This window comes from Aphanomyces astaci (assembly GCF_000520075.1).
Source record: "Aphanomyces astaci strain APO3 unplaced genomic scaffold supercont1.51, whole genome shotgun sequence".
NCBI classification, from domain to species: Eukaryota; Oomycota; class Saprolegniomycetes; order Saprolegniales; family Verrucalvaceae; genus Aphanomyces; species Aphanomyces astaci.
In genome coordinates this window covers 105,591-125,621 of record NW_009798314.1, presented here as the reverse complement: position 1 = coordinate 125,621, position 20,031 = coordinate 105,591, and the positions used below count along the sequence as shown (strand labels likewise).

Genomic DNA, 20,031 nt, shown 5'->3' with positions numbered 1-20,031 from the left:
TACATCCTGTGAGACTTGATATTGTTACCGACCCCAGCGTATTTTAATCGTAGACAGGCGGATTACACTTGGGTTTAGTATACGGAGTCAATGAAACCGAATAAAAACAATATACGCCCCTTCCCCGTCAACGTTTTCCATCAAAACGAGCTCAACAAATCACAATTTGCACAGTGGCACGAAGGACGACGCGATCTACTTACTACCATGACCACGCCACGCGCCACCAGCCTCAGCCAGTCGACAGACTACCTGGACGACGTTCCTGCGATCATCGAGTACATCTGGTGCGGCGAAAGCGTGGGGTTGCAGCTGGCGCGCCCGACCCCGAGCGACGTCAAGACGGTCCAGCACACGTGGAGCAACGGCGACGACGCCGACATTACGCTGGCCACAGAGTTCTACTCGAAAAAGGTGGTCGCGCGCCGAGTGTCGAAGCGCATCACGTCCGGCGTCCGCGCCAAGTTTGTGTTGCAGTCGATCAACGGGGTTGATGTGAAAATGGACAACTTCAACGAAATGATGGTGGTGCTCAAGACCGGGCACGCCGCCGGCATCCCGCAAGTGCTGGCATTCCACCCGAACCCGCCGCCGGTGATGGTCAAGAACGTGCCCGAGGACGGAGCGCTGGACCGCGCCGGCGTGACCACCGAGTACGAGCTCATGACAATCAACCACATCAACGTAGGGTATCTCACCATCGACCAAATCGGCCGCATGCTGCACGACAGCGCCAAGCCCTGCCATTTGACGTTTGGGTGGACTGCCCTCCACGACGACGACATCCACGTCCACCTGGCGGGGCTTTCAGTAACAGACGTTGTCACAGTGTAGAAAGTGCTTCGAAACCATATTTAACCCATAATCCAACATCCTATGGAAAATAAATACCCCGAGTGGCCATAGAGTTCGTTGGAGGGGCTACATACATCGTACATCGTACAGTTGGCAGTAAGTAGAGTCTTGATGGGGTTAATCCCACATACCTGACAGAATTATATCGACATGTCCACGTACAAATAGAGTGTTTGATGGGGGCGGAGCCACCTGCAGTATGACGTGGCAGGCTGGTAAGGCACTTTCGATCGATCGCGCTTCAGTTTATAGTCATTTGTAGCCTACGTTTCAGTGAACAAAAAATTGCATTGGTAATAATATATTACTCCGAGTACATGGTGACATTATAGTATAGTAGTTTGAATCCTCTACTGTAATACTAACATACAGTAATACAAGTGCTGCTACGATACTATTAATAGTACATACATTCCTTCATACATTCCTTCATAACAATCAATCGTACAGGCGAAAAGTTGTAGTGGTATTTCTTTCACTCTATAGTATTGGTTACTTCTGAACTCGCATGCGATAGGCTACTTTCGATGCCGATGGACGGAGGTGTGGGTCCAGCTGTAAACAATCCCGAGCTAGCGCCACATACCAGGCAGGACAGTCGCGTGAGAAGGTAGGCTCCAACGACCCCGTCATGATGCCCACAGATAGCTCCGCATTCGACAGCGGCGGCTTCCCTCCACATGACATTTGCAGGTTCTCGTAGTACGGCATCTCCTCCGTGTCGAGCTCGGACAAGACCACGCCCAAGCTAAACATATCGGCGCGGTCATCGTAGTATCCGCCTTGGAGCACCTCTGGGGCTGCGTACACGAGCGTGCCGACGCCCGCCGTAAGCGTCAGATCATCGCACTGTACTGGTCTCGACCGATGGAAGCCATGGAGCTTGGCTACCACAGACGATGGCTGGAGGGATTGGGAACACGACGGCAACGACGACGACGGCGACGATACCGTTAGCAGCACATGGTGGGAGGTCAGGTCGCGGTGCAGCACTTTGGTGTCAAGGGAATGCAAATACACCAACCCGTCCACGATGTGGCGTGCGATGGTCAGTTTCTGTTGCCAGGACAGTTGAAAGGTGTGAGAAAAAAACAAAGTCGACGACGAGCGAGCCAACGCCTCGCGCAAGGTGCCGCCGACCATAAACTCTGTCACAAGCGTCAAATCAGACGTGTACGTACCCCACCACACGCCTACAAACCGCACAATGTTCGGACAGTCGAGGCTAGAATGAAATAAAAATTACACACGAGTCAATTGTCCACACACCATTGGTATATGGGTACTGTCGTACGTGGACAGGAGTTTCATTTCTGCGACAAAGGACGGGATGTGGTGGCTGTCTCGACAAGAGGTTAGGGCCACAGCTTGGCCCAAGTACTCGGCCCGTCGGATGTGATACTGCGCGCCGCGATGGCGGTAGCTCTGGATGAGTGTGACGTCGCTTCGACGTACTCGGAAGAGAGCTAACGCCCCCATATCCACGTTTTTTAGGTCGGCCAACAACGTCAACGAGGTCGATTCAGCAGGGCTAGAGGGTTGCTTGGTACCATTTGAATCCACGGTCGATGGCGGCGGCTCGTCCAACATGACAAAGGCTCGCGGATCGAGTTGTTTCGATGGGATTGTGGTCGTCTGTCGGTAACGCTGCCACAACATGGCGCCTAGCAATATCATGACCACAGCAGCTGCGACCACGATGACGATGGTCACGGTGGAGGATGACGAGGTATTGTAGATTGTGGTGGCGGCGGGACTGGCAGTCGCTCCAGGAGCAACGTAAGATGGTGTGGATGACGTGGTAGGTGCGGCACTGTGACTACTGCTTGGCGTGAAGGTCGTTGGAGTCAACGAAGCCCGTACATTGCCGCAGAGAGAGCTGAATTTACTCATCTCCACGTTCGTTCCAGTCGCGACGTCCAATACGGCGCAGTTGGCGATGGACGCGAACGACGCGTCGTGGCTCAACAGCGATTGATCGCAGGTCAAGTCCCTGCAATCGACACTCTGCATCAGGGTCGAGTTCACCTTCCGATCCCCAACAGTCTTTAGGTACGTGCATAGCTCGGATGCAACGGTGTTCTTTACAATGCTCGCGATGAAGTTGCCGCAGCTGTCGAACGCCATGGACTTGCGTCGTCAAATGTGATGTTGTGTCAAAAGTATCGTCCGGATAAAATGCGTGTTATCATACACACTGGTACATGAGTATCCGGATAACCATATCATCCTCCGATTGTAACCTTACGTTATACTACCGCGCTGTTATACAAATATTAATACTTCGTATTTACTACCTTGATAATTTACAGTTAGTCCTGGTAATATTAGTAGTACATAGTGCAGTATTATTCCTTCTAAGCTACATTATCTAGGTTCGAGTCCTAAATATCTATGATATATTTATTATAGATATTTCTACATAAAATAATTATTTTAATATTTTTTTATTTATTAAAAAGATCTATAGAATTTGTATTTTATTAATTATGTCGAAATTTATTCCCTTTTTGGAAATACCTATTTTCCCATTCACACTGCGAATTCGCTGCATTCAAATATAACGTTATCGGACGGAATTGTGCGTGATGATGATTGATTCACTTCACGGCCACGTTTTGAAGAGATCATCCTACCAGGACATTATCTCGAATTAGAATGCTAAAAATATTAATACTACAAGCATATATTCACACAAAACGATGTCACTTGGAAATATTTCGTAGATTTTTATTCACACAACCCTAGTTTCCGCCGTCTGTTTCAACGCCTGGCGCAGCGCGTACGCGACGGCGGCGGCGGTCGGTCTCTGGTCCGCCTGGAGTGCCAGGCACTGAGTTCCCATCTCCACAAACCAGGGCGGGGACTCTGTCGTGTCGAAGGTCGGGCGCATTCCCACCATAACCCTGGCTATAATCCCGGCATCCGATAGGCTCAAGTCCGTGTACGGGACCAATTCCGTGCTGAGCTCGGCTAGAATCACTCCAAAGCTAAACATGTCGGCTTTCTCCGTGTAGTGGCCGTCTGTGAGCACTTCAGGTGCCATCCACCGGTACGTGCCGATGCCGACGGTCATGGTCGCATCATTCGTCTCCCGCGCGACCCCGAAGTCGGTGATCTTGGCGCCCGACACAGAGTCCAGCATCACGTTGCGCGACTTCAAGTCTCGGTGGATCACCTTCGTGTCCAACGAGTGCAAATACACCAGCCCTTCGGCAATGTGCAGAGCACATTCCATTTTGTGTAGCCAGGAAAAGCGGCGGGAGGTCCGGCTCGCGTCCAGCACGGAGCGGAGGTCGCCGCCGTCCATAAACTCTGTCACAAGCATCATGCGTGATGGCGACTCGTTCCAGGCTACCCCGAGAAAGTGCACCACATATGGACAGTCGAGCCTGCGACAACGTGGTTGGACATGTGAAGGTCAATTCAACAGCAAAACCAAAGAAAATCGATTTATATCCATGTACAGTTAACGTTAACGTTAGTTGTAGTTACTACGCCATGTGAAAGCATCGCAAAGGACTTTTGATATTTCCAAATGGAAAGTCAAGTTTAAAAAAAAAAAAAAATTCTTTGACATTCAATAAAATATACTAGTACTCCGGAGTACAACGTAGTACTATTAAATACTTCGAAGGATTCCTTCAATTTTAATAAAAAGGATCGTTAAAAAATTATATCTTTTTTTAATTTTTAAATGAATATGTAATATATATATATATAAATGGGATAGTTCGAACATGACCCTGTCGCATGCTCGTTTTCCCCAACACGATGTAAATTCACACGTTCCAACTGTCCATCCAATCAATCAACCCACACCACTCAATCGAAGACCAACAGGTTCATATATAAACGTACTTGGATAGCAGGAGGATCTCCCATATAAAAAGCTGCACGTCCTGCGCGACATTGGCGACTTTCAGAGTCTTGACAGCCACCCGTTGGTTGAGCAAGTGTCCTAGCCACACGTCGCCGAACGCGCCTTGGGCCAATGGTTTTTCGAGAACGATATGGTCGTACGGAAGCCGAAACGATTCCAGGTCGTAAAAGTTGAGCTGGTCCGAGAAGGTCGCGCACGGAGGTCGGACGTAGGCGGATGCGGGCACCGGACGTTTGGAAGCCAAGGCGGTGCCACCAGGAGCTGCCACGTACCCTTCATCACAACACTCACTGTCTTCATGCATCGGAAGGGTCGAGAGCTTTCGGTGGCGAGCTTTTTGTTTCACGTATACGACTGCAGAAACTACAGCAACGACCACGACAACACCACATGCCACGGCGACGATGATCACGGTGTGATTGGACGACGGGGTCGGCGGGGGAACCGGCAGCGGGGCAAGGACACACCCCGGAGGTCCGGATGCGGGCGAGAATGCGCAGCCAAACACGCTGTTGGACTCTAGGACGTCAGTGAGTTCCTTGCAAACTTCTCGTTCGCCGCATGATGATGGCGAAGTTGCGACATCGAACGGGACGGGTTGGAACAGTCTTGATACCAGCGCCTGAACGCTGTCGCATGACTTCACGAGATCGTTCGATGCAAGCAGCGAAGCCTTGAGAATGTCAGGGAGCGAGCAAAAGGGCGGCGATGGGGTAGCCATGAAGCACGCACTGCCAGGACCTCAAGATTTGCAGAGTTTCCTTGAATTCTGGACGCAAAACGTTGGACGACGTTCAATTCCCTTAAAACGTCGTAATATGGAAGGTCAACTTACACTAAAAAAGTCCCAGCCAAGAAGGGCCAACTTACTACTGTACTACTTCGAAGTACCATATGAATAGACTGTGCAGCATTGACACCATGACACTGGAGGATTGAGAATGGGTAGGTGACGGAACACTGGCTGGCTGAACTTGCCGACACATCTACAGGAATTCTACACATACTACTTCGTACTACGTCTATTAATAGTACTACTACTTCAAGTAGTAATAGTAATCAACATGGGAAGTCATATTCAAGGGAATTAAAATAAGTTGGTAACAACGCTTGAAATAAATTGTTGTCATGTAGCCAATCAAACGATGGCAACGTCACTACGTAGTAGTACTATTAATTGTAGCATATGTATACATCGTACTACTAGTAGTATTAATAGCCAGCTAACACCAGAGAGTACCACTGTAGTATACCTGTACTAGTATTACTAATCGATCTTTTTTGGTAATATGGACGAAACACCTGGGGTGGAGCATTAAAGCTTGCTGAGGTGTTGTCCAAGGACGTAGGCGACTTCGACGGCAGTGGGTCGATCCATCTGATGCAGCGCCGTGCAGTTCCTCCCTAGCGTGACAAACCAGTCCGGACACTGAGGCGCGTGCGTCGGTCGCAGCTGTCCCGCCATGACCTTGGCCATGATGGCCGTGTCCGTGAGCAGGTTGCCCTTGTCGTTGCGCAGGTCCGAGTACGGCAAGATCTCCGTGTCCAACTCGGCTAAGATCACGCCGAAACTGAACAAGTCCGACAGTTCCGAGTAGTGACCGTCTCGGAGCACCTCTGGCGCCATCCACCTATACGTGCCGATGCCGGCCGTCATGGTGGCGTCGTTCGTTTCTCTGGAAATGCCAAAGTCTGTGATCTTGGCGCCCTGGACCGAGTCCAGCAGTACGTTGCGTGACTTCAAGTCTCGATGGATCACCTTTGGTGCCATCGAGTGCAAGTACGCCAGTCCCTCGGCGACGCGGTGGGCTATCTGGACCTTCATCTTCCATGTCAGCCGTCGATGGGTTTCGAGATTGGGCTGCAGCGCACTGCGCAGGTCGCCGCCGTCCATGAACTCTGTGATTAGCATCATGTCGGTTGGCCGCGTCCAAGCGACTCCAATGAACGACACAACATATTCGCACTCGATCCTGTACAGTTAGTGGAATCGTCAGTGCATACTAGTACAGTACTAGTATGAATCAAAACGAATCAACGAACGTTACATACTACCGGTAGTACATGCTAGTACATACTATGGAGCCCAAGTGCAAACTGCAATCGTACCACACAACCCAGCCCCATCTGCACTGAACGTTAGACGAGCCTTTGACCTCAAACATTGGTTACTGCAATGTCGACTGACTTCGACTACTACGTAGTAGTAGTATGTAGTAGTAGTACTAGGTAGTACTGTGACGACATTTGTCTCATTGATTGGTTTCTGAATCACAACTTCACAGTGTCACATGTCAATGCAAAAGCCAATCAGACAACCCCGCCACCAACAACACCATAGGTAGCAAATGTACAGTAGCCACAAATAGTCGATGTACACGAAGTTACGTACTTGGCAACTAGTGCAATTTCGCACATGAACTTTTGCAGATCTGACTTGGTCGTGCAGGTCGTGAGCAGCGTCTTCACGGCGACCTGTCGGCTGTTCAACTGTCCTAGCCACACTTGGCCAAACGCGCCACTGGCCAGCGTCTTCACGAGGACGACGTTGGCCGCTGGAATGCGATGCCGTTCCATCTCGGCCAAGTCCAGCTCCCCCGTAACCGCGTACGAAGAATCTCCCGTGGAAGACGTGGTCGAAGGTGCTACGGACGTGGGGTCGCCCTTTTGATGGGTTTGCTGGTCGTCCGTTCGTTCTCCGTCTTCTACCCGTGCAAAGGCGCTGGTGGTATGCTTTCGATGGGTGCGCATGTACACGTATCCGCATATGACCAGCGCCAAGACGGCAATGCTCGCGCCGGCCGCGACGAGGATGCCAGTGTTATTCGGAGCATCCAAGGTCGAACGAGTCGATGAAGGAGGGGTAGCTAGATACATGGGTGATGGATTGGATGGAGAAGGAGAGAATGCAGGGGCGAAGGCTGATGGCGATGACGAGGGAGGACCGGTGACGACACCCGTGTCGACAATTGAAATGTCCGTGCACAGCGAACTGAGCGTGGCGAGTTCGACGGGTGTGTTGCTACTTGCAGTGTCGGGAAGGGAGCACCCTGGGAACACTGAGAACGCGTTCTTGTTGCCTTCGATCACGGTTTTGCATAGCTTGAGCGTGCAGTCGATGGCCTTCAGGCGGCGCGAGTCGAGTTTGCCAGCCGCAAACTGCTTGGGGAAGTCGCAGTTGACATATTCAGGCCGTTGGAGGAGTGCATTGGAGTACGTTCCTATGTACGCCGCGCAGTCCTCCATCGTGGACGTCGAATCTGTCGGCTTGTCCTGGGAGAGCAGACTTATGGGCAGTACGAGCATGGTTGACTTGCAACAATTCGTACGTGTTCCGGTAAGGACACATGAAGCGTTTAGAATAAATATGCAATTATAGCGAGTGTTTTGTACGATACAATTGAAATTAGGCTCAAGGAATCTTATTGATAATATTACATTGTATAATTAGTCCTACAAATTTATCCTTTTACCCTGTAACTGACTTTGAATTCGAACTAATTTCACTGGTTTGCGACTACATTTCACACTTATTTGCCAAAATATCCAATCTTTTTCATGAATTTTGTCGTTGATTGTGGTGCTGTACCCATTACGCCATTCGTTCCATCACAATCCCATCTCTCGCCGGCTCGACTGAATCCCGCGATGGCCGCCGATGCATGCAGCATCATGTACAACGGCTTGGCAACCGCATTGCTCTCGTCGCCATACTTTGATGCTTGCTCCTACCCCAAGAAAATCGCGGCGTCCGTGGTTGATCTAGATCGCGTTCGATCCATCGACTGCGGCAACGTGTACTGCCGGTCGTATTTCGCCACCTTTATCGAGTATGCCAAGATGCCGACCTTCGCGGACTGTACTCTGACAGATGAATCAACATCGAAGCGGATTCCTTTCAAGGACTTTGCCGTGGCGTGCCAGTCGGTCCTTCCGACGTCGTCGTCACCTCCCGTCGCCGCACCATCGTCGCCAAGCAACCCAGCCAGCCAGTCCCCGCTCCCTCCATTGCCACCACCAACCCTCCCGTCTGTTGTGCATGACGAAAGCAGCAACAACTCGGTCACGATCATTGTCGCCGTCGCGGCCGTCGTTGTCGTCGGCGTCGCCATTGCCGCGTTCGTGTACATGCGCACCAGACGTCGACGACCTCCGCAGTCCACCAGTTTCCTCCATCTCAACGATCATGCCGCTGCTAATCCAGCCTCCGTAGCACTCAAACAACTGTCGTCTACTTGGTCCAACTCGATCGCCACTGCAGCCTCGACCCACCCCTCTAGAACCAACTACCACCATCACAGTAGCACACTTGCGTTTCAATCGACGGGGCTGGACATGTGCGAGATAGACATGTACCGGTTGCCCACCTCCGACGTCCACCTCGTGAAACCACTGGCCCAAGGCGCGTTTGGAGAAGTTTGGGTAGGGGACTACCAAGGTAGCCAGATTGCCATCAAGCGACTGCTGCCCACGAAATCGACGCTGCCCGACGTCCAAAGATTCATCTGGGAGATTAAACTACTCTCCAAGTACGTTCATGGCAAGCACACCCACCAGATATATATATATATATATATATATATATTTGTATATATACAAACTATTACTAGGTAGAATACGATATGATACGATCCTCTGTCACTTTCCATCTTGTTTGGTCAATTATGATATCCGAAAAATCTGGTTGGATTTAAACGGGATTTCTACGTGAATATCGTCCCTCCGTAACGGTAGCATTGTATTGTGCTTTTCACAACAGTTAAATTTGCGTATTTTGGGGGATTGATGAAATCGCCAAATCTAATCGAGAAAAGGAGTATGATTGGTTATAAAGAATGAAGGTTGCAATTTGATTGGCTAAACAGATTGATTGTAGTATTGCAGTCACAAAGATACCTCTTCAACTTTGTTTTATATGACATTGTTCGATTCCAAAAAATGAAAAAGAAAGAATTGCTTGGCCAAAACTTGAAAAGATAAATTCCATTTTCTTTTAATTTTTGGAGTAGAATCCATACTATTAATAGTACTGTACAATCATTTTTCACCTACAACAATACTAATAACTCGTGCTCCTTATCCCATATTTTAAAATATGTTTATGGTCATAATTCATTCGTACAAGTAGCTTGTACTGCCAAATATCATTTATTGTTAATATATTTTTATTCGAGTAACTTGTACTGCCAAATATCATTGCTTGTGAATAATTAGTATTCTCGTGGTAGAATCGAGTGCCCGTACGTAGTGCACTTTATTGGTGTCGCATGGAACACTCCTGGCGACATGATGCTCCTCACCGAGTTTATGAACGGCGGCGACCTGCGTCAAGTGCTCGAACTTACGCCGACGTCGTTTCAATGGGTGCACAAGCTCAGGTGTGCACTCAGTGTGGCCGAGGGGCTGGTGTACCTGCACCTAATGGATCCTAAGGTGATTCACCGCGATTTAAAATCGCGCAACGTACTGCTCGACTCGGACTTTAACACCAAGCTGACCGACTTTGGCATTGCAAGGGAGACGGACGACGCCACCATGACCGCGGGCATCGGCACGTTCCGGTGGATGGCGCCAGAAGTGCTTCTGGACGGCCACTACACGGAGAAAGCCGACATATTTAGCTTTGGCGTCATCTTGTCTGAGCTGAGTACGAACATTGTGCCATATTCTGACCTGCGAAACGACAAGGGCAACGCGTATACGGATACGGCCATCATGGCCAAAGTGATGATGGGCGAGCTGATTCCGACGTTTGCATCGGATTGTCCTCGGTGGTACTTGGACGTGGCTACACCGTGCTTGGCGTTAGATCCGTTGGAACGACCTACAGCTATGAAGACGGCGTACACTATTCGAAGACAAGTGGAAGGGTGTAATTAATAGTAGTTACTGTATAATAATAACCTGAAGTGGAATCAGCTGAAAACAGGATTTAGCGGTTACTGTATGATTGATTATGGGACAAAGGATCAGTGGTAACGTTACGCTTCAAGTTCAGTTAGACAATATTTCCACACAATAGATTATAGTTCTTCTTATTTAATAAATAATGCATTAAATTTAAGTAACTTTATTTCTTTTTTCAAAACTAATAAACTAAGAGTATAAATAGAGGATAATAGAATTCTTATTGTAAGGATAACATCTTGTTATAATAGGGTGGCTTGTCTTTTGAATGATGGTTTGAGAGATGGAAGCATATGCACAGGCCATTCCAATGTCCTGAAGTATACTATGTACTACTACTACACCATTTTGCAGTTAACTGTAAGTTGGACGATTCAGTGTGCTAAATTAAACGGGTACATGGCTAATTATATCGGGCACACCACCAAATATATCGGGTGCACGGCCAAATATATCGGGCGTTCTTCCAACTTACAGCGAAAATGTGTAGGTTGTAGAGTCGTACTAGTATACTGGTGCAATACTTACTACGTAGTATGCGCAATATATATCATATCGATGTCGCACGTGTATCTTGATATCGAAAGAATGAAGCAGTAAATATTCTTGCACAATACGATATAATCGGAAATTTAAAAGATATATGTTACCGCATCATCGCTGCCTATCACTACTGACGCCACAGTGGACGTATCCCATGCAATCCCGTACAGAACCATGGCCGACTTATACTTTCCACTAACTTACACCACCCCATCAAGTCCCTACACTCGTTTACAACGTGTACTATGTACTCCTGTATATGTACTCGTTTAAACGTCTAGATATTCGGTTACACGAACCCCTGGACGTGACTTCGCAGCTGATACGCGACTTTCATGGCGGTAGGTCTGTCTTGCGGTGTCAGCGCCATGCATTCCCGCCCCAGCTTGACAAACCACATGGGACACTCCGATGCAAACGTCGGAGTCAGCTCGCCCGCCATCACTTTGGCCATGATGGCCGTATCCGTATACACGTTGCCCTTGTCGTTACGCAAGTCCGAGTACGGAATGAGTTGAGTGCTAAGCTCGGTCAGAATCACACCGAGGCTGAAAATGTCGGCTGACTCGGAGTAGTGGCCGTCCAGAAGCACTTCTGGCGCGATCCACCGGTACGTGCCGATGCCCGCGGTCATGGTGGCGTCGTCCGTCTCCCTCGCAATGCCAAAATCCGTGATCTTGGCGTTAAAGTCGGCGTCTAGGAGTACGTTGCGCGACTTCAAATCGCGGTGAATCACCTTGGGGTCCATCGAGTGTAAGAACACCAGTCCCTCGGCAATGTGCAGCGCACACTGCACCTTGTCGTGCCACGTAAACTGGTGGTTGTGATTGGTCGATTGATTCGATTCCAACACTTGGCGCAAGTCGCCGCCGGCCATCAACTCGGTCAGGAGCATCATGTCGGACGGTTTCGTCCACGACACGCCAAGGAAGCGCACGACATATGGACAATCGATCCTGTCCATTCATTTTAGTCACGTTTTGTTAATTGTAGCCATGCATGATTCTCACAGTCAATATTATGATCGTCACAGCAACCAACTGTCGTCCATTCCATGCCAAGTCATACAGTTAGTAGTCATTGTACTATGTAGTGACTACTCACTGGCCATTTGTCATATACATACTATAGTAGTACTAGTAGTAGTAGCCCCCATGACATACAATGTGTAGAACAACGTACTTGGACAAGAGCTTGATTTCCCAAATAAACTTTTGCAAGTCGGCTAGGGATGTCTTGGACGGCAACAGACGCTTGACAGCAATCGACACCCCCAAGTGTTCTGCGACCCACACTTCACCGTACGCGCCTTGGGCCAGCGGTTGGATGAGATGTATGTCCTTGGGATGCACGCGATGCATGTCCAATTCACACAAGTCCAATTGACCTGGCATGCTCTTGTGCGTGAGGGTCGTCATGGACGAGCTATTGGAAGTAGTCTGGTCCAGAGTAGACCCGACCGTGCGAGTCGGAGGTTGACAAGGATCGGGTTGGTGCTTCAAAGGCTTCGGAAGACGAGTCGACTGCCCAGTGGCGGCGGTGGAGGACGTCGTGCCTGCGGTGGAAGTCGCAGTGGCGTGGTGCCCTTGTCGTGGCTCGTTCAACACGATGTACGCTGGAGGTGGTGGACTCGCCTTGTTGTTTTGACGGTACTTGAAGATCACCACTCCGAAAAAGATCACCACGACCACCACCCCCACGACAATGCCGACGATGGCACCGGTACTGATACCGGTTTGGACGTCCGTGACGAGGCCCGACGGGTACAAGGACGGGTTGTAGGTGGGGACGTAGATGTTGGTACCGCCGGTGTTGGCGACGTCGATGCCATTGCAGACCGAAGCGAGTGACAGCAGACTCACGTTCTTGGACGACGACGTGTCCTTGAGGTAGCACGACCCAAAGTCCGAGTACACGCCGACGCTGGCAAACGTGGTGAGGATGCTGCGGCAGAAGGATTGCGTGCAGTCGACCGTCTTCACTGTCGCGAGGTCGATTTGGTTGGTGGCTATGTACTTGGCATACGTGCACGAGTACCCTGAAGTGGACGTTGTGAGGTACGAGTAGATTAGACTGCAGGTGTCGTAGGCTGCCATGGGGGCGATGCTGCTTGTGGCTGGTAAGTTGGAGTCTGTTTGTCCAGCACGAGATTCACATGTAAGAGGAATGGAGGTGTACGTTATTGTCGCACGGTCTGATTCGACCAGATAGGCATAAAGTACTCATATAGTCAAAATATACACTGGCATGGTTCGATACTAGATCCTGTATATAGCTTGCTACGTCGTTGTGTCGTGGCTGAAACTATTAGTACTACTAGTAATGAAAGTACTACTCCACAGGAAGTCTAACTAACTTGCTTAGGTGGAACAAACTTAGCTACCAGGACCGGCATAGCTTATAGCCAACTAGAGCCTCCAGTACCCATACTGGTACGCGTGCACTCTATTAATAGTGGTGGAACCATCTTGTTTTCACGAATATACTACTAGTACTACTAGCACATACCGACGACGGTTTCGCTAGCTCACAGTCAAATATAAGCGCATTTTCGATGATTTCAGTTGAAGGACCTACACTGTCAAATATTTCACCCCTGTCAAATGCACTTCCGCATATCAGTACACAACGGCTACTTACTAATGCGTTACCAGTTATACTGTACGTACGTCATAAGCAACACCTCGACAGCTAACGTTACAGTAAGGCGATGCACTCGTTCGCCTATCGCAACCAAGCCGGCTTTACTATTTGTTTTACATATGAAAACTCGGGCAAGTACGACATGCTCCACTGGCAGTTCATGGACACCGATTCATATCAAATTCATCAATTGATTTAACCGTATCGAAGTTTGGCTTTGGATAACGTTACTGTATTTGGTTTCGAGTTGTGAAGCACTCTAGAATGGAAAATTCCGAGGATTATTCTGCAAATCCTACGAACACTTCCAACCCACCCGTGGTGGTTCTTACATTGATATATATATAAATTGTATATCCGGGATACTAGTAACGTTAGGTAGAAGACCTCTATTTATACAGTCCTTATCAACAATACTCCCCACTTTGCGTTTGTTTGCTAACTATACGTACATTTAACGTTAAAGTAATTTATTGTTCCAGGAGGCTGCGGGAAATGACCAACATAGCCATCCTCGGCGACATAAGTATATGTCTATGTCTAGACGACGGAATTGAGTTTTGGTGCAAGGCGACTTTGTATTCGATTCCGCTGTTCAAAACGTGTACGTAGTATGGACTTCAAATTTTGGCCGCCAGTTACGATGTTTTTTGGAAAAGTATCCACGAGGATACGTTATGTATTTTAATATAAAATACGTATGTCATAATTTAAAAAGATAACATCGAAATATAGCATCAAGTTAACGTAACTGTAAGTTACATCAATCTTTGTCATAATTTATGACAATGTTAACCATCGAGAAAGTACATGACTTTGTCGTTGAATTGCTCAGCAATGGCTTGCCTGGGCGTGGTACATTTAATATGAAAACTGAAGAGATGGCTGTGGGCTATATAGCGAGACGTGATGTGTGGCGATTGCACTTATTTAGCATGCGTGAAGTGACCTCAAACATGCCAAAAAACTGAAATATAGCTTACTTTGGGTGTGATGATATCCCGCAATAAGCATCGTAACATCGTCCATACCGCTTTATTACGTAGTATCAATGCTGCTGTACATGCTACCATGTTCTTGCGTTGACCGGTGATCTCTGAGCCTTGAAGCAGCATTTTGGCAAAAACTTCAAATATAGCGTGAACAAACAATTATTGTCATCTTGAGCTATGATTTATACTCCGAGTAGCATACATGATTGATATGTTATGTTATACTACGTAGTAATTTCTAATACTTAAATGTCATATTTTTAAAAGTTATGCAATCGTTTTGTGTGGAGCCAAGCAATCGATTGAGGACGATGCTGCCAATCCTTCAAAATGGCAATTAAAAGCAGTGCACGTTGCTTTCTTCCTCAGGCTCAACTCGATTTGATTATTCTAGCGTGTTGTATGGCGTAGATGATGAACAACGCACTGCCATATCGTTTGAGGATTGTAAAGTTGATTTCATTTCCCGCAGCCTCCAGTAACATTACTACTCGGAAAATCACAAGCTACTGTAAGACATCAAAATTCCTGACGAATTATTATTTGTTCGGATCTACTGTAAGACATCAAAATTCCTGACGAATTATTATTTGTTCGGATCTACTGTAAGACATCAAAATTCCTGACGAATTATTATTTGTTCGGATCAGTTCTTAAATGCATCACAACCCCACGACTTGGCTTTCAACAATAATTTCCTCATTGTTCAACTTGACCAACTTCCCATGAGCAACACTTCGACAGCTAAGCCAGGACGCCTCGACGCCCAATGCGACGGCTGCGGCCTGTTTCCCTTCACTGGTCCGCTTTTCCTGTCCACACGTGTAGCTGGGTTTGCGTTGTGCAAACCTTGCGCGTCTTCTGGGGTGTTCGCCACGTCCCACGGCCCGTTCGACGTTCAGAGTGCCGATACTCCAGCTCTGTTCAAAGCGAATGCCGTGTGCGATGGCTGCAGCGTTCCCATCACCGCCACCGGGTTTGGCTCTACCACCACATTCGACTTCGACCTATGCCCTTCGTGCCATGCTTCGTCTAAGTGGAAAATTTCGCACGGCCCCTTCCGCCAGCAGCAGTACCACTCGACGACGGTGCGCTACGACACCCAGTGCGACGGCTGCCACTTGTTTCCGCTCTCCGGCCCCATTCACCTGTCGTTGACCGACCTGTCTGGGTTTGTGCTGTGCGACCAGTGCGACCGATCGCAGTGGTGGAGGGCGTCGAAAGGTCCGTTCCAGGCTGTGTTGCCTCCCTACTTGGACTCCCAGCTGATGTTTGCCTCGCAATGCGACGGGTGTGCCAAGCCCCTCACGGGCACCAATTATGCATCCACCACAACGTTCAACTTTCACTTGTGTGTGGGCTGTCATGACTGTGGGGCGAGTCCTGAAAACCGGCCGTATGTACCTATGGTGTTCCTGCAACAGCAACGACCGCAGCAACACCAGCAGCAACAACCAGCCGTGGGCAGCAAGGGCAACTGCCAGGGCTGCTACAAGGCGATGCACTCGTTCGCCTATCGCAACCAAGCCGGCTTTACCATTTGCTTTACATGTGAAAACTCGGGCAAGTACGACATGCTGTATGGGCCGTTCATGGACACCGATTCGTATCAAATACATCAAATGATCTAGTTTCGCATTTACATCTGTTAATCAAGCATACTAGTATTCATAATGAAATCAATACAAGTACAGAAGTATTAATATTATCACTATTTATAGAATTGAATTGGTAACGAAATTCCGAATCGACGTCCGAATTTTTGTAATTTTGCACATCGAAGTCGCACCACAACTTCGACTTTGACGTGCAAAATGGTGATCGGTTCACTTGACACATTTCACAGCTCAGTCCACAACATGAAAGGTGCCATGGCGGCGGCTACGCCGACCCCCGACACGTCGTCTGTGACAATGTGCAGCCAGGATATTGTGACCCAAACCCACTTGATCCTGTTGAATGAACCAATGTACGCGAGTTGTTATGTCACTACCGTCGTGGATACCAACATCAACTCCACGCTACTCCAAGGCGACTGCTCCATTTCCGACTGCTTCAACCTGCTGAATCAAAACCAAGTCACCGCGGCATCCTCCGCGAGTCTCAACTGCTACATGTACGACGTAGTGACCAAGTCCGCTTTTCCTAACGGCGACCTTGTCAATTTATGCTTTACGAAAACGACCACCCCCACATCTCCTCTGATCGTGAAGTCCACGGTGGTTGGTTCTAGCTCAGCCGTGGTCGGAGGTGCCGTGGGCGGGGCTGTAGCCCTCTTCCTTCTCATAGCCCTTGGGTGCTGGTGCCGTCGCCGCAACCAACGCGAGAATGATCGGGGAGCTGCTGCTGCCTTCGACGCCGTGAGCTCTCCACTGGCAACTGACTCCAAGTCCGGCTTACCCAAACTGAAAAATAGTCAGAAAGCGATCACCAACGATTCCTCCAAATCTGGGAGCAATCCCATGAATGCCCTGAACAGCAGAAAAGACCTCGACGTGACCCAGACGATGCTGGCCGACTTGCAGCTGCTGGAACTGCATCGCATTCCCGTCTCCAGTGTCCATCTAGTTCACGTCGTGGCGGAAGGCGCGTTCGGCCAGGTGTGGCTCGGCAACTTTATGGGCGACCGAGTGGCCGTCAAGAAATTTCTGCCTCGAAAAGCCACCACGAGCATCGCGGTAGCGCAATTCGTCGCGGAAATCAAACTCGTCGCCAAGTAAGTGCAGTCGTAGTAGTACTACTCCTACTAGGTGCAGGATACGAGTACTAGGTGCAGGACAGCCAACCCACACACTCATTCACGTCAATACGTAGAATCCAGTGCAGATATGTGGTGGCGTTCGTAGGTGCAGCGTGGGTCAAGCCAGTGGATATGCTGCTCGTGACCGAGTTCATGGACCGGGGCGACCTCCGCAGCGTATTGCAGGCCAACCACGCTGCCACGTCATCTCCACTGTTTGCATGGGAGGACAAGGTCGAGTGTGCTTTGAGCATCGCCGAAGGACTGGTGTACCTGCACTCGATGGACCCCATCGTGATCCACCGCGATCTCAAGTCCCGCAATGTGCTGCTGGATTCTGTCCGTGGGTCCAAGATCACCGATTTTGGCATTGCTCGGGAAACATATGATCAAACTCTGACCCTCAACGCCGGCACGTACCGGTGGATGGCGCCCGAGGTGGTTCTCGATGGCCACTACACGGAGAAAGCCGACCTCTTCAGCTTTGGCGTGATCTTGAGCGAACTGAGCACGGAGCTGCTGCCGTACGCCAACGTCCGCAACGACCGCGGCCACCCGCTCACGGACCTCGGACTCATGGACGGCGTCGCCAAAGGTCGCATCCTTCCGACGTTTTCTGCCACTTGCCCGGCGTGGTTTCGACAGCTGGGACTGGACTGCCTCGTGCTGGACCCCCACCGACGGCCGTCAGCTACGAAGGTATCGTTCATGCTTCGATCGCATCTTCACACCGGGTATACCACACACAACGAGGACAGAGGAACCTCGTCTAGTTGTTCAGTATGTCCACTGTATCTAGTTTGAACAATGAATACATACAGTACTAGTAGGATTGGCAGTGAACAAACTTGCCACATCAACCTGAATTGAGTCTGAAGGTTGGTGTAGAATTGATGTGGTTACATTCTGGAACGAACAGCTTAAGCTTGCAGTTAAGGTTAGCTAGCCAGATGTTGATCCAGCAACAATCTAGTCGTTTTAGTGTATGAACTACAAACTAGTATGGCGCGCAAATGAATGACATGACGACAAGTAGTCCGAGGAAGAGGATGGCGTTGCTGTGCAACGTGGTGGTCGTTGCTACCGATGGAACGGATGTCGTCACAGGTCCACGGGGGGCAGCTACGGGGGTGCAGATCGCGGCGACGGTCGAGGCAGGGACCCCTTGGAACGTGCATGCGAGTCCTTTGAAGAGCAAAAACGTCGTCGCACATTCTGGGAACTGGCACAGCGCCGCCAAGGTCGCGACGGACCCCGACGACGTCATGAGAGATGTGATGCCCGCCGCGGTCGTGCATCTAGTTTTGGCCACGTCAAAGCCAAACGGGTACGCAGTGGCGGCGCACTCTGTGGACTTGGTGAGGGGGGGCGTGGGGGCTGGCGTTGTAAAGTACGGAGATTTCACCACGGGTTCACAAAGAGTCGACCAGACAGCCGCGGGGGCGCCGTAGATGGAGCAATTCACATTTGCATACTGTTTGAGGTGGCCAGAACAGGCGATGTTCACGCAGAACGCCGTGCGGGCGGCGGAAGTTGTCAGGTTCAGGGGACTTAAGCCTGTATCTTGCTGACACTTGAGTTTCAACGCGGCCCGGGCGTCGACCACTTCGGCCGAGCATTGGGGAAGGGCTAACGGGGGAGGCTTGGAAACGTCGTCGCAGATTGAAGCGTACAAAGACGACGGGTACCCGTTGAGCCCGCATGTCAAGTTGGCATATTGCTGGACATTGGCTTTGCATTCCGGGTACGCGCAATACGCCTCTAGATCGGCCACCGTTGAAGCATTCATGAGAGAAGGAAAGCCAGACACTTGCTCGCATCGGAGTTTGAGCGCCCCGCGGACTTCCACGACGTCGGCAGAGCACGTCGTCGCAGGCGGAACGTACGGCGTGGATGTCACGTCGTCACAGATGGTGGCGTACGTTGCCGCTGCCACTTCCCCCACCGTGCACGAGAGGTTGGCGTACTGCTTGACGTTGGCGACACATGTATCTATGGCGCAGTACGCGCGGAGGTCCTCTTGGGTCGTGGGGTTGCGAGACCCAAACACTTGGCGGCATTTGAGCTTGAGAGGTGTGCGGACTTGAACGATGTCACTCGAGCACGGGGAAGACGGTGCAATGTTAGTGGTGGGAGATGGCGGCTTCGTGCTGGCGGTGGAGTCGATGAACGCGCACAAGGACTTGGTCAATTGAGACGTCCGGTTGGTCGCATCGCAAGGTAGCGCGAACACCGCGTCCTCGTAGCTCCGACACGCGGGCACACTGCAGTATTGGGTCGTGTTGAGCCGAGAGTATTGAGGCGCGTTGCCTCCTGGCACCGAGGCTTCACATGCTTCAAGGAAAGAAGTCACGTTGGCAAGGTCTACGGAGGACGAGCAAGGTACGGCGTGGATGATGGACTGGACCAGCGTGGTCGCGACGGCAACAAGGCGGGCGCAGCGCATAGTTAAGGGCGTGTCAAGTGCT

At 50.0% G+C, this 20,031-nt stretch overlaps 9 protein-coding genes across 10 annotated transcripts; 4 read left to right on the top strand and 5 right to left on the bottom strand.

The window, feature by feature from the left end:
• Positions 1-177: 177 nt before the first annotated feature.
• Positions 178-834, top strand: H257_13803 (hypothetical protein; the record flags this gene model as incomplete). Its single annotated transcript, XM_009841467.1, has 1 exon — positions 178-834. The coding sequence occupies exon 1, from the start codon at positions 208-210 to the stop codon at positions 832-834; it is 627 nt and encodes a 208-aa protein (XP_009839769.1). The 5' UTR covers positions 178-207.
• Positions 835-1,305: 471 nt separating this feature from the next.
• H257_13802 (TKL protein kinase) lies at positions 1,306-3,019 on the bottom strand. Its single transcript, XM_009841466.1, has 2 exons — positions 2,150-3,019; positions 1,306-2,080 (listed from the first exon to the last, which is right to left on the bottom strand). The coding sequence occupies exons 1-2, from the start codon at positions 2,980-2,982 to the stop codon at positions 1,348-1,350; spliced, it is 1,566 nt and encodes a 521-aa protein (XP_009839768.1). The 5' UTR covers positions 2,983-3,019; the 3' UTR covers positions 1,306-1,347.
• Positions 3,020-3,553: 534 nt separating this feature from the next.
• H257_13801 (TKL protein kinase) lies at positions 3,554-5,500 on the bottom strand. Its single transcript, XM_009841465.1, has 2 exons — positions 4,717-5,500; positions 3,554-4,247 (listed from the first exon to the last, which is right to left on the bottom strand). The coding sequence occupies exons 1-2, from the start codon at positions 5,457-5,459 to the stop codon at positions 3,590-3,592; spliced, it is 1,401 nt and encodes a 466-aa protein (XP_009839767.1). The 5' UTR covers positions 5,460-5,500; the 3' UTR covers positions 3,554-3,589.
• A 460-nt stretch (positions 5,501-5,960) lies between these two features.
• Positions 5,961-8,044, bottom strand: H257_13800 (the record flags this gene model as incomplete). 2 transcript variants are annotated; one of them, XM_009841464.1, is made up of 3 exons in its annotated part: positions 5,961-6,711; positions 6,794-6,865; positions 7,131-8,044. In XM_009841464.1, 3 exons carry the CDS (start codon positions 8,042-8,044, stop codon positions 6,054-6,056), a joined length of 1,644 nt encoding a protein of 547 aa, XP_009839766.1. In that variant the 3' UTR covers positions 5,961-6,053. The 2 variants fall into 2 exon arrangements, with proteins under 2 accessions (XP_009839766.1, XP_009839765.1); XM_009841463.1 differs by lacking the exon at positions 6,794-6,865.
• Positions 8,045-8,340: 296 nt separating this feature from the next.
• Positions 8,341-10,648, top strand: H257_13799 (TKL protein kinase). The gene is made up of 2 exons (XM_009841462.1): positions 8,341-9,267; positions 9,967-10,648. Exons 1-2 carry the CDS (start codon positions 8,387-8,389, stop codon positions 10,616-10,618), a joined length of 1,533 nt encoding a protein of 510 aa, XP_009839764.1. The 5' UTR covers positions 8,341-8,386; the 3' UTR covers positions 10,619-10,648.
• A 766-nt stretch (positions 10,649-11,414) lies between these two features.
• Positions 11,415-13,407, bottom strand: H257_13798 (TKL protein kinase). The gene is made up of 2 exons (XM_009841461.1): positions 12,371-13,407; positions 11,415-12,144 (listed from the first exon to the last, which is right to left on the bottom strand). Exons 1-2 carry the CDS (start codon positions 13,282-13,284, stop codon positions 11,478-11,480), a joined length of 1,581 nt encoding a protein of 526 aa, XP_009839763.1. The 5' UTR covers positions 13,285-13,407; the 3' UTR covers positions 11,415-11,477.
• Positions 13,408-15,539: 2,132 nt separating this feature from the next.
• Positions 15,540-16,520, bottom strand: H257_13797 (hypothetical protein). The gene has a single exon (XM_009841460.1). The coding sequence runs from the start codon at positions 16,440-16,442 to the stop codon at positions 15,831-15,833; it is 612 nt and encodes a 203-aa protein (XP_009839762.1). The 5' UTR covers positions 16,443-16,520; the 3' UTR covers positions 15,540-15,830.
• Positions 16,521-16,694: 174 nt separating this feature from the next.
• H257_13796 (TKL/DRK protein kinase) lies at positions 16,695-18,336 on the top strand (the record flags this gene model as incomplete). The annotated part of the gene is made up of 3 exons (XM_009841459.1): positions 16,695-17,539; positions 17,638-18,262; positions 18,322-18,336. 3 exons carry the CDS (start codon positions 16,695-16,697, stop codon positions 18,334-18,336), a joined length of 1,485 nt encoding a protein of 494 aa, XP_009839761.1.
• Positions 18,337-18,438: 102 nt separating this feature from the next.
• Positions 18,439-20,027, top strand: H257_13795 (hypothetical protein). Its single transcript, XM_009841458.1, has one exon. It carries the CDS (start codon positions 18,577-18,579, stop codon positions 19,012-19,014), a length of 438 nt encoding a protein of 145 aa, XP_009839760.1. The 5' UTR covers positions 18,439-18,576; the 3' UTR covers positions 19,015-20,027.
• Positions 20,028-20,031: the final 4 nt, after the last annotated feature.

Bases quoted from the DNA above. Each gene is read 5' to 3' on its own strand.
- H257_13799 (XM_009841462.1), top strand. From the start codon at position 8,387: ATGGCCGCCGATGCATGCAGCATCATGTACAACGGCTTGGCAACCGCA. The intron at 9,268-9,966 runs GTACGTTCATGG...TTCTCGTGGTAG, and splicing joins GAGATTAAACTACTCTCCAA to AATCGAGTGCCCGTACGTAG.
- H257_13798 (XM_009841461.1), bottom strand. From the start codon at position 13,284: ATGGCAGCCTACGACACCTGCAGTCTAATCTACTCGTACCTCACAACG. The intron at 12,145-12,370 runs GTACGTTGTTCT...ATGAATGGACAG, and splicing joins GAAATCAAGCTCTTGTCCAA to GATCGATTGTCCATATGTCG.
- H257_13795 (XM_009841458.1), top strand. From the start codon at position 18,577: ATGAATGACATGACGACAAGTAGTCCGAGGAAGAGGATGGCGTTGCTG.
- H257_13801 (XM_009841465.1), bottom strand. From the start codon at position 5,459: ATGGCTACCCCATCGCCGCCCTTTTGCTCGCTCCCTGACATTCTCAAG. The intron at 4,248-4,716 runs GTACGTTTATAT...ACGTTGTCGCAG, and splicing joins GAGATCCTCCTGCTATCCAA to GCTCGACTGTCCATATGTGG.
- H257_13802 (XM_009841466.1), bottom strand. From the start codon at position 2,982: ATGGCGTTCGACAGCTGCGGCAACTTCATCGCGAGCATTGTAAAGAAC. The intron at 2,081-2,149 runs GTACGACAGTAC...ATTTCATTCTAG, and splicing joins GAAATGAAACTCCTGTCCAC to CCTCGACTGTCCGAACATTG.
- H257_13797 (XM_009841460.1), bottom strand. From the start codon at position 16,442: ATGTATTTGATACGAATCGGTGTCCATGAACGGCCCATACAGCATGTC.